We start from the raw sequence: 12,268 nt of genomic DNA, 5'->3' as shown, positions 1-12,268 counted from the left end.
TCAGTAGCCAGACCCTCCTCGGCTACCTTCTTTTCTGCAACTGTGATGCACTCTTCAATTAACAGTGCCACTCCCCCTCCTTTTACCTCCTTCCCTATTCTTCTTAAAACATCTAAACCCCAAAACATCTGACAACCATTCCTGCCCCTGTGAAATCCATGTATCCGTAATGGCCACAACATCGTAGTTCCAAGTACTGATTAATGCTCAGTTCATCTCCCTTATTCCTGACACTCCTTGCATTGAAACAGACACACTTTAACCCATCCCACTGAGTGCAACTTTGCCCTGTCAGTTTATTAATGTTTTACGTATAAATCTGGCGCCTGTAACTCATTGCAGCAGTCAGGGATCTCAGGAAAACACAAATTATTGGTTAATTCACTTCTGTTGGGACAACACTCTAGACAAATGATTCATTCCTTTAACTGGCCATTATATCAGTCGCTTTGCCTTTAACTCAGTGACATTTCTGTACTTTAATCTCGCCATCCTCAAGCCAATCAGAGACCTTCCCTTTTGTTTATTCCCCCACCTCACCCCTTTCAACAGCATTAAAACCATCACATTCCCACCTTCCTTCAGTTCTGAAGAGGTCATAGTCGACTCAAAACGTTAACTCTGTTTCTCTCTCTACTGATGCCGTGTTAGGATCCCGGATGAGAACCCAACTATTTGCAATTTGTAACACTGAGGCAACATTACCCCAGGAGTGATAACACTGACCACTAGGTATCTTGTGTGTTCAAACAAACTTTAATTTAAAAAGAAATTAACCACATTAGCGAAATAGCTTTACAGTTAACAGTTACAATAGTTCTTAAGTAAAAGGAAAAATCTGAACTTACTCCCAACACCTTCCGCTATATATTCTAATTAAGCAAACCAATATAGTTCAACTACCACTTATAAATAAAGTCAACAAGTCAGGTTTTCTTGCTTTTCTCTGTGCAGAGAACCTTTCAGGAGCAAACTGAAAAGACACTTCTTGGCACACTAAAATCCTACAGGAAGCTGAAACTACAGACAGTCCTATCTACTCCCCTTAATTACATCATCTGCACCCATCGAATAAGGCATTCTTCTGTCTCCTCCCACTATCCCATGAGCTGGTTAGCCAGGACCAAATACAATTTCTCGCAAATTATCTATACCCCAGGGTCCTCTAAGCCAAAACAATATTCCCAAATGAAAAAATATTCGTCACCTATCTGTAAACAAAAATTGCTTCTCAAATCTATGCGGAACACCACATACTTTTACGATCCCTTAATCACAGATTTAGAAGACATACCGGCTGCATTTTAACCCATTTTTAAAATAACATTACTGAAACAAATATAAATAAGAATTCCTTACATTCAGAGTATTTCCAGCACTGCATTTATTTCAGATTTCCAGCATCCACAATATTTTGCTTTTATTAAGTTGCTGGCAAACCACTGCCCCTACGCCCCAGGGCAAAACGCCACCCTGCCCCGTGCTAGTGTCAGTTGAGGAGTCCAAGGAAAGAGCTGGGCAGGAAATGATGCCATTAAGGAGTGAAGAAGAGGGATTATGCCTAGATTAATTAGTTCAAAAATCAAAAGGACTCTATGGATAATGCGAGAGTTCTGGGCAGGAACGATAAGTAATGGGGGAAAATGCAAAAGGAAATGACGACTAATTGGCACCTTCGTATTCCAACGTGACCTCATTTTAATGCTTCAGACTTTGTGTGGCCCAGAGTAAATATTGGAGGATTGGAGAGGTTGAGAATCTATTAAAGAAAGTAAAGATCTACCTTTTTAAAGGCCGCATTAGCAAGATAAACATAGAAAATAGCCTGCTCTGTCATTCAACATGATCATGACTGATCCTCTCCGTCAATGCTGTACTCCTGCACTTTCCGCACACCCCTTGATGCCTTTAGAGTCTAGAAATCTATTTCCTTCTGAAATATGTTCAGTGACTTGGCTTCCACAGCCTATATTCAACAGGTTCGCCACCCTCTCATCTCAGTTCTAAATGGCTTACCCTGTATCCTGGGACTGTAGCTTTGTTCTAGATTTTTTTTCAGCCAGGGGAAACAACTGTCTGCCCAACCCTGTCAGAATATTATGCTTCAATTAGATCCCCTCTCATTCTTCTAAATTCCAGTGAATACAGGCCCAGTGGACCCAACCTTTCCTCATACATCAATCCTGCCATCCCAGGAACCAGGTCTCTGAGAACTGACCATGTAGCCATGCCTAATAGAACATGAACACTTGAAAGGAGTCTCGCAGCTCTCAAAACTCAGTCCGCGATCCACGACTACCATTGCTGGGCTTTCAGAAAAGCATATTATTGTGTCCAAATTGCCTGCCCGGTTTCAAACATTATAACTTTTGACAACACTTCAATAATACTTCATTGGCTGTAACGTGCTTTTGAAAGTCTTGAAGTGGCTGAAAGATGTTACATAAAAGCAAACCCATCTGTTTTTCTAGATACGGCTGGAGAGAAGATAGTACCTGCTCAGTTTGGGTTCTGACAGGATTACAACTGTAGACCTTATTACAGCCTAGGTTCAAAGAGCTGAACTCTAGAGGTGAAATGAGGGTGACTGCCCTTGACATCAAGGCAGCATTTGACCAAATATGGCATCAAGGGATTCCAGGAAAACGGAAGTTAATAGGAATCGGGGAAAACCCTCTGCTGGTTAGTCATACCTGGCACAAAAGAAGAATGGTTGTGGTTGTTGGAGGTTGGTGATCTCAGCGGCAGGATATCACTGCAGGAGTTCCTCAGAGTAACGTGCTAGGCCCAAACATCTTTGGCTGCTTCATTTCTGACCTTCCTTCCAAAGTGGGGATGTTCACTAATGACTGCACAATGTTCAGCACCATTTGAAACTCCTCAGACACAGAAACAATCCATGTCCATGTGCAGCAAGACCTTGACAATTTTCAGACTTTTTGACTTTTTAAAAAAAAAAATCATTCTGGGGACGTAGGCATCACTGGCTGGGCCAACATTTGCTGTCCATTCCTAATCGCCTTCGAGAGAGTGGCACCAACACAGTGCTTACCCCCTCAAGATACACTGCAGGAACTCACCAAGGCTCCTTAGGTAACACCTTTCAAACACATGACCTCTTTCACCTAGAAGGACAAGGTGCATGGGAACAGCATTACCTGGAAGTTTCCCTCCATGTTACTCACAATCCCGGCTTGGAAATAGATCACTGTAATTTCATTGTCTTTGGGTCAAATTCCTAGAACTCCCTCCTTAGCAGTACAGTGGGTGTACCTGCAGGACACTGACTGCAGCGGTTCAAAAAGGTAGCTCACCACCACCTTCTCACGGGCAATTAGGGATGGGCAACATGGGCTGAGTCAGCGATGCCCACATCCCATTAAAGATGGAAAAAAATACACAGGCACATGACATATTAAAAACTGACCCTAGCTGTTTTTGCCCTTAGTGACCAGAAAGGTTAGGAGATTATGGGGATAGGGTGGACGTGAGGGCTTAAATGGGTCTTCTTGTTCACCCCTTTCCCAGTGGCCTCCAACCCCGCCGCATTTCCCAACGACCCCCCAACACCCCTGCATTTCCCAGTGACCCCTCAACCCGGCCCCATTTCCCAGTGACCCCCCAACCCTGCCTTCCTGCCTTTCTCTGCCTTTTGGCCACCCATTCCATGTCTCCCTCACCAATCCTAATCTGCTGTGTGACCAATTCGCCAAACGTGCTATCCACGACCTCCTCAGTATCGCAGATGCTCCAAAGTGAGTCCATCCGCAGCTCCAGAGCCGTCATGCGGTCTAACAGGAGCTGCAGCTGGACACACTTCGGCTGCGTCCCTGAACTCCCACATTGAGCACGAGGAGCATATCACGGGTCTGAGATCTCCTGCCATTTTTACACTCTACCTTAACTGATTACAAATATAATATCAAATAATGAAGTGAAAGGAATAAAGATTTTACTTCCCAATCATAATACTTACCAACACACGAAGAGTTAAATTTCTCCCAGCTACTGCTAATTGGAGAACTTTCCTTACCAGTCAATCAGGTCACCGCTTTGCTGTGATGTCACTCTCCAAATTTATCCCCAAAGACCCTGTGGCCGCTGTTTAAGCAGCGAAGCAGCCAGCTCACCGCTCGATTTTGTAGCTCCGCCCACTCCAACAACTGAATTCCCGCCGAAAAGACTCGAATCAGCTAGTTTAAATACTCACCGCTCGACTCTGTAGCTCCGCCCACTCCAACAGCTGAATTCCTGCCAAAAAGCAGGAAGTAGTTCCAGATGGAACAGAAACAGGAAGAAGATCCAGTTAAGTTCAAAGAGGAGCAGAGAAAGGTTCCAAACAGGAAATGGCAGGGGATAGCAGACTTAATGTGAAGAGGGATCAGGAAAAGCCCAATAGAAACAAGGAGGTAGGGTAAGGTTAGCGAATACTTACCGTGGGCCACTGGAATGAAAGTACCCCTTTAGAGCAGCAGTGTTCTGCTCGGTGCAGCCAAAGTGCTGAAGTTGTGCTTGTGAGTTAGTGCTCAAGTGAAAACTCAAGAATCCAGGAGAACAGAATCTCAGGAGGCGAGATTGAAACCCTGTGAGGTGAACCATCGTTGAAGCTGTCCAAGTTGGAGTGACATTTGTAGAGAATTCCAGGTAAGATCTTCAAAAGGTGAACACAGGAAGCCCTCATGGGAGGGACAGAGTTTCAGTGATATTGGGTGACTCCGTTTTTACAGACATCTGATTGTCTTGTCTTGGTCGCATCTGCCATTTATTGTGCAGTGTGGGGTATTTGACCACAGTTTGCCTGTTAATTCGTATGTGCCTCATTATTAGATATTGTAAATTATTTTATCTTTTTGACCTTGTACAGAAAAGTTTACTTTTGTTTGTTCAAAACCTGTGGAATCGTGTGGTTTTACCCACTGAGCAAGTGTCTTGAATCTCAAAATTGTCTACTTTGATCTGCGAAGAAAATGTCGTTTCTTAAATATTTTTAGGGTCTACCGTGGTATAGAATAGAATAAAGCTGTATTGTCCAAAGTAGAAATTTGTCTTTGGCTTCACCACCAGGAAAAGATACAATCAGTCATTAGTTAAAAACAATAAATACTTAATGTATTCCTACATTACATCCCTACATTTCTGCACATAAAACATACATTCATACCACACAAACATAACACATTGCACTCTGGCATTAAAGCACTTATTGCAGTTAAAATAAATAAAAACAGCAAGTTAAATTCACATAATGCTATTTAGTAAGCTTATGGCACTGGGAGCAAAAGATCTCAGATTTTTCATCGGATTAGACATTCTAAAATTGATATAATGTGATGGGGCTCATCAATGATGGCCTGAGCATTCCACTTAACTGCGTTATTAAATAAATTATTGAGCTGTGCCTACTGTCTATCAATGCTTTTACCTGTAGTGTTGACAATTTTGGCCAACTTGGTTTTGCATTTCACACACAGGTTACCAGACCAGAGTTTCATGTTGAATGTTAAAATGGTCTCCACCAGACTTTTGCATACCTTCTCTAAAACATCTCGACTCACTCCAAACCCTTTCAGTTTTCTGATCAAAAACAGGCGCGTGTGGGCATGTGTGTAAGACTAATTTCATTAAACTGAAAACAGGTGGTCTACAAGTTGAAAATATCAAAGAGGTTAAGAGTAAAGGCAGGCACTTCAAACGAATATGGTCAAGTTGGATGTTCTACCTGTAAACACAATATAGGTTGAAATTTGCATTAGGATGTAACTGAGGATTTGGATTTTTAACTGTTGAATTTCAAAGGGACTTAAGAAAAGGTCATAATAAATAACGCAAAGTTATTCAATTTTATTTTACCCGAAAAGAACATGAAAGGTTTTTACATTTTGGGAAAGATGAAGTCCAAAGAAAGATACGGACAATTGAGAAAAGATGAAGGAGGAAGAAACATTTAAAGACAGTTTGGAAGCTGTACTAAGTATGCCCATGTAAGGTCCACCAATGAGTGCGCTGTGCTGGGAGAGAACTCTGAAGAAGTGAGCAACCTTCAGTCACCCAAGAAAATACCCGGTTATTCCAGAAAGCACAGTTTTGTTTAAAGCCTTGGATTTCCACAATCGAATGAGCCCTGTGAAATTCTTCCCCAACAGCAAAAGTGCATGTCTTGTGGTAATGTTACTGGATTTTCTTTTTTATAGATGCAGTTTCTATATGGACTGTTGCCTAAACGGCAGTTTAATTGTGAAAAGTAAGAATCAGTTGAGCAGTCTAATTTTTAACTATGTAAATGTAATCTTGTGTATAAGTTTTCTTTTAATAAATATTTTAAAATTCCAAAAGTGTTACTGGAATTTGTGGCTCCTGAATTCAGTACACATATTTTCACATGGTAAAATACAAATAGAAAATAGTTGGGATTGCTTGTCGAGTTTCCCTTTTTGGTATTTGGCTCATACGGCACTTACCAACTGCTAGATCATAATAAAACATTATTGGCCCCTGACTGGATCTTATGAAAAATATGGGTGTGTGTGGTCTTGGATAATAACAATTAGTTATATGTTAACACCACCGATCAACATTTGTCTTCATAGGATGTAGCAAAGGGTTTAAGTTCTCAATTTACACACCAAGACTCACCCACAACCATTAGTGTGAACTCAAATCCACGTTTCACTGACTTGCGGTATACTTGATTGGGGAGGTTTGCGAATCCCACATATCCTTCGAGGGAACGGCCATGCTGTAAATAAACAAAAGGACAAATTCAGACCAGGAATACATCTTAGCCACAACAGTGGTGACTCTGGATTTCTCACTGGTGGGGACAGGTCTCACCATAAAATCTCACTGCATAATACTGGAGTACAATACTGATGGGGAGAGGTTTCTATATCTCACTGTAGAACACTGGGGTGCGATGCTGGTGGGGACAGGTCCCTCACTGTATAACACTGGGGAAACGTACTGGTGTGGACAGGTTTGTCATGGACAATATTAGTGTATAGTACTGGTGGGGTCCCTCATTGAATAACACCAGGGTACAGTACCAGTGGGGACAGGTTTGTCATTGTATAACACTGGGGTACAGTAGGGGTATAGGAAATGGGAGAAAGATGGTATTCAGTCCCTCTAGCCTGGTGTCAACTAGAGATCCAGCGTAATGCTGTTTTCCTGCACACTCCCCATATCCCTTGCTATCTTTAATATCTCCAAATCTGTCCAACATGAGATCACTTCTCATTCTTTTAATTCTGGAGTACAGGGCCAGTATCCCCAATTTCTGCTCTTGGACAATCACACCATCCCAGGAATCATTGCACTCCCATGATGGCAAGTATATCTTTCCATTGGCAAGGAGATCAAAATTATACATGATACTCTAGGTGTGGTCTCACCAGGCCTCGAAACAATTACAGCAAGGCATCTTTATTACGGTACTCAAATTCTTTTGCAATAAAGGCCAACATCCACCTGTATGCCTAATAGCTTGCTGCACCTGAATGTTAGCTTTCAGTGACTTATGAACAAGGATTTATTGCCCATTCCTAATTGCCTTTGAACTGACTGGCTAGATCGGCCTATCCAGAAGGTATGCAAAACATTGCTGAGGGTCTGGAGTCACATGTAGGCCAGACCGAGGGAGGATGGCACATGTCTTTCCCTAAAGGACATTAGTGAACGACATCATAGTCCATCGGCCATATTTATTCTTGTTCACTCACCAGTCTTAATCCCCTTGAAGCTTGCATCCCCCTCATAACTCTCATTCCCACCTAGTTTTGTGACATCAGCAAATTTGGAAATATTACACTTGGTCCCCATAACCAAAACATTGATACAGATTGTGAATAGCTGTGGCCTCATCCACAGATCATGATACCCTGCTCGCCACAGCCTGCCAACCTGAGAATGGCCCATTAATTTTTTTTGTCCATTAACCAATTCTGAATCATTGCCAGGATATGACTCCCATCCTGGAGTCACAATCTTGTTTACTAATCTCATAGGAGACCTTATCGAAAGCCTTCTGAAAATCTAAATATATCCCATCCATTGGTTCCGCCTTATCTATACTGTTAGTTAAATCTTCAATAAACGGCAACAGGTTTGTCAAACAATTTTCATAAATTCTTCTTTTTAAAAAAAAATTTAGAGTATCCAATTAATGTTTTTGCCCCCAATTAAGGGGCAATTTTAGCATGGCCAATCCACCTACCCTGCACATCTTTTGGGTTGTGGGGGTGAGACCCACGCAGACACGGTAGAATGTGCAAACTCCACACATGGACAGTGACCCACGGCCGGAATCAAACCTGGGACCTTGGCGCCGTGAGGTAGCAGTGTCACCAGACCACCCTCCTCTGTATTTCCTAATTGCAGTTATTGCATCCTTTATAATAGATTATAGATTTCCCTGCCTGGGGAAAGCGGGCAGCATCAAAGACACCTCCCACCCGGCTTATTCACTCTTCCAACTTTTTCCACTGGGCAAGAGATACAGAAGTCTGAGAACACGCACGAACAGACTCAAAAACAGCTTCTTCCCCACTGTTACCAGATTCCTAAACGACCCTCTTATGGACTGACCTGATTAACACTACACCCCTGTATGCTTCACCTGATGCCGGTGTTATGTAGTTACATTGTGTACCTTGTGTTGCCCTGTGATGTATTTTTTCTTTTCATGTACTTAATGATCTGTTGAGCTGCACGTAGAAAAATACTTTTCACAGTACCTCGGTACACGTTACAAGAAACAAAATCCAATCCAATAGATTCTATCAATTTCCTCCTAGTGTCAGGCCAACAGGTCTCTAATTTCCCGTTTTATCTCGCCGTCCTTTCCTTAATGATGGGGTTACATTTTCCAACTTCCAATCTGAAGGAACCATTACAGAATCTATAGAATTTGGGAAGATTGTCATCAATGCAGCCACTATCAACACAGACACCTCTTTCAACAGTTTGGGAGGTAGATCATCAGGTCGAGGGGATTTATTAACTTCCAGTCCCATTCATTTCTCCAATACTACTTCTTTACGAAGACTAATTTTTTCAATTCCAATAGGGCGGCAGGGTAGCACAATGTTGCTTCACAGCGCCAGGGTCCCAGGTCCCGCTTGGGTCACTGTTTGTGAGGAGTCTGCACATCCTCCCAGTGCCTGCGTGGGTTTCCTCCGGGTGCTCCGGTTTCCTCCCACAAGTCCCGAAAGTGCTAGTTAGGTGGAATTAGACATTCTGAATTCTCTCTTCAGTATACCAGAACAGGCGCCGGAGTGTGGCGACTAGGGGATTTTCACAGTAACTTCATTGCAGTGTTATAAGCCAACTTGCGATAATAATAAAGATTATTATTATTGAGATTTTTAGAATCTTCCTCCATGAAGACTGACAAAAAGTATTCCAGTTTCTCTGCCATTTCCTTATTCCCAATTATAAATTCTTTCACGGCCTGTGCCCACATTTGTCTTTGCTAATCTTTTCCTTTTTAAATGCCGATAGCATCTTTTACAGTATGTCTTGGTTTCTTGTTAGGTTTTTTTTTAGGATTTGATTCGCTCTTTATCAGTTCTCCTTTGCTGAATTCTAAAATGTTCCCAATCCTCAAGCTTACTCTTTCCTTTGGCAACTTTACAACTCTTTCTTGGATACCATACAATCTAACTTTGCGTTAACCATGCTTAGATTACTTTTCCTGCTGGGTTTTGGTGTCAAATAAATGTATTTTTGTTGTAAACCATGTATTAATTCTTTAAACGTTAATTAAAGATGTCTATCATTAATATAGCTTACCAATCCACCACAACCAACTTGCAACTCATACCATCATAGCTTTCTTTGTTTCGATTCAAGACCCTAATTTCAGATTCGCTTTCAAATTAAATGTATTACGGACACTAGTAGGGACAGGTCTGTCACTATAACACTAGGGGTAGTGCTGTTGGGTACACTCTGCCGCTGCATAAAGCTGGGATACAGTACTGAGGGAGACAGGGTTACCACTGTATAACATTGAACAATGCTAGTGCAGACAGACCCGTCACTGTGTAACACCCCGGCAAGTGTTTTATTTAATGCGTTCATGGCACATGGGCATCGCTGGCTCTGCAAACATTTTTTGCCCGTCCCTAATTGCCCTTGAGAAGGTGGTGGTGGACTTCCGGTGTTGACCATGGAGTGATTGGTCACACACAGGACAGCTCCTGCTTGAAGGCACAAAAAAAAAAAGAGCTCTTTTTACCCAATATTGAATGGAATTTTGATGAAAAGGCGTAGGTGAATGTTGGAGGAGTTTCCCCGGGAGTGGTATGTCTGCCGGTTACCAGACCCAGCAGAAAACAGTGAGAGATTTGGCTGAAAAGTTGGAACAGGCTAGTGCTGCAGCAACAGCCACTTTAAGCATGCTTTTGGGGGGGGGGGGGGGGGGGGGGGGGGGGTGGAAGTGATGTAAACTGGAAAGGGGAAGAGGAGTGATGCAAGCTGGAAGGCCCCAAATGGAGGAGCTATGTCTTTTATTCAGGTGGAATTCTAGCAGCCGAGGAAAGAAATGGGTGAGGATCGTGCAAAGGCTTTGAAGGAGCTGTGGCACCCCTGAAGAGTTCTTTGGAACGGGTGGAGAAGTGTTTGGAGGTGCAAGGATCACAGATTCGGGAGATCGAAGGAGTGATCTCGGACAACAGCGATCGTGTGGGGACTCTCGAGGTGGGGCTCCTAGGCGACCTCTGTAAAATTTTGAAGGCAAAGATGGAGGAGCAAGCCAATGCCTCGAGGGGGCAGAACCTGCAAACAGTGGGCCTGCCTGAAGGAGTGGAAGGTGTGGGTGCCACGAGGTAGTCTCGAAGATGCTGGCAGGGCTGGTGGCAGAAGGGGTGCTGGATAAGGTGCCTGAAACGGACTGAGCGCATAGGCCCCTGAGGCAGAAGCCTAGAGCTGGGGAGCCGCCGCGGGTGGTGATTGTGAGGCTCCACAAATTTGAAGAGAAAGAGAAGATTCTGCGATGGGCCAGGGAGAAGCGTACCTGCGACTGGGAGGGGAATAGCGTCCGAGTTTATCAGGACATTTGAGCCGAGTTGGCAAAGCAACGGGCAAGCTTAAACAAGGCCAAGGCGGTGCTGTACCAGTGGCAGATCAGGTTTGGGGTGCTCTACCCGGCAAAATTATGGGTGACGTTCAGAGATCGGGAGTAATATTTTGAGACCCCAGAAGCGGTCGAAGACTTCATTAAGGAGCATAAACTGGGGGAGAACTGAGCGGACAATGCTTGGGAACTGGGGAGCTGGCACTTCATAATGGTTGGGAGCATGTTTGAAGTGGAGGTAGGGATTGGGGAATGTTAATCTTTTTCTTGGGGGGGGGGGGGGGGTTGCTGTTTACTGTTGGGAAAGTTTATGTGGGACTGTTGGTGTTTTCTGGGACTGTTGGTGTTTAACATTTGTTTGTTTGCTTTTGGAGAAGGCTGCCTGGAGTTCAGAAGTCTTTGTTTGGGTGGGGGAGAGTAAGGTCAACAAGGAGCCTTCCTTGAGCTGAGCGCCTTTGGACGGGGGCTGTTATGCTAGCAGGTTATGCTGGTGAACGGAAGTGAGGTGATGGGGGAGAAGAGAGGGGTGGCCTGGAGAGCTGGGGAGGTTGTTATGACGTAGCAGGGGGTGAGAGATGACATGGTCATGGGCGGAGAAAGGGGACATCTGGGATGGGCTAGGTACAGGGTGTAATTAAGGGGGCGGGAGATAAGTGGGGAAGATGACAGATTGTAGAGGGGATTGGAGGCATAAGCCTCTGGTAAGGCTGGTAACATGGAACTTCTGGGGACTGAATGGGCTGGTTAAAACGTTGCAGGTGTTCGTGCACCTCAGAAGCTTGAAAGGTTGGTCTTTCTGCAGATTAGGTGCGGGCAGCGATTAAGGAGTAGTATGTGGAGTTGAATCAGAATGGGGAGGTGTCGGCGCCATTTTTTGGGAATCACTGAAGGCAGTGGTCTGGTGAGAAATTATTTTGTTTAAGGCTCGTGCAGATAGGGAAAGGAGGGAACAAGATAGAGGAGGAAAAGGTAGCAGGGGCAGTTTGACAGGCTGACAGCAGGGAGGGTACAGTAAGAAGAGTATCATATTACATCTTTGACTTTATCTATATATGGGTTTCTGGAACACACCTCTTCATTCACCTGAGGAAGGAGCTGTGCTCCAAAAGCTAGTGATTCGAAACAAACCTGTTGGGCATTTAACCTGATGTTGTAAGACGTCTTACTGTGCTCACCCCAGTCCAACGCCGGCAT

The 12,268-nt window shown here is 43.8% G+C and overlaps 1 protein-coding gene across 1 annotated transcript in view; it reads right to left on the bottom strand.

Annotated features, from left to right (window-relative positions):
- Window positions 1-12,268, bottom strand: part of LOC140430891 (septin-7-like) — a 147,694-nt gene that overhangs the window by 135,053 nt on the left and 373 nt on the right. Inside the window, exon 2 of the mRNA XM_072518670.1 lies at window positions 6,634-6,736. Coding sequence (XP_072374771.1) covers window positions 6,634-6,736 — 103 coding nt within the window. The remainder of the gene's footprint in view (window positions 1-6,633; window positions 6,737-12,268) is intronic.

This window comes from Scyliorhinus torazame, chromosome 10 (assembly GCF_047496885.1).
Source record: "Scyliorhinus torazame isolate Kashiwa2021f chromosome 10, sScyTor2.1, whole genome shotgun sequence".
NCBI classification, from domain to species: Eukaryota; Metazoa; Chordata; class Chondrichthyes; order Carcharhiniformes; family Scyliorhinidae; genus Scyliorhinus; species Scyliorhinus torazame.
This window is presented reverse-complemented; position numbering and strand designations above follow the sequence as displayed.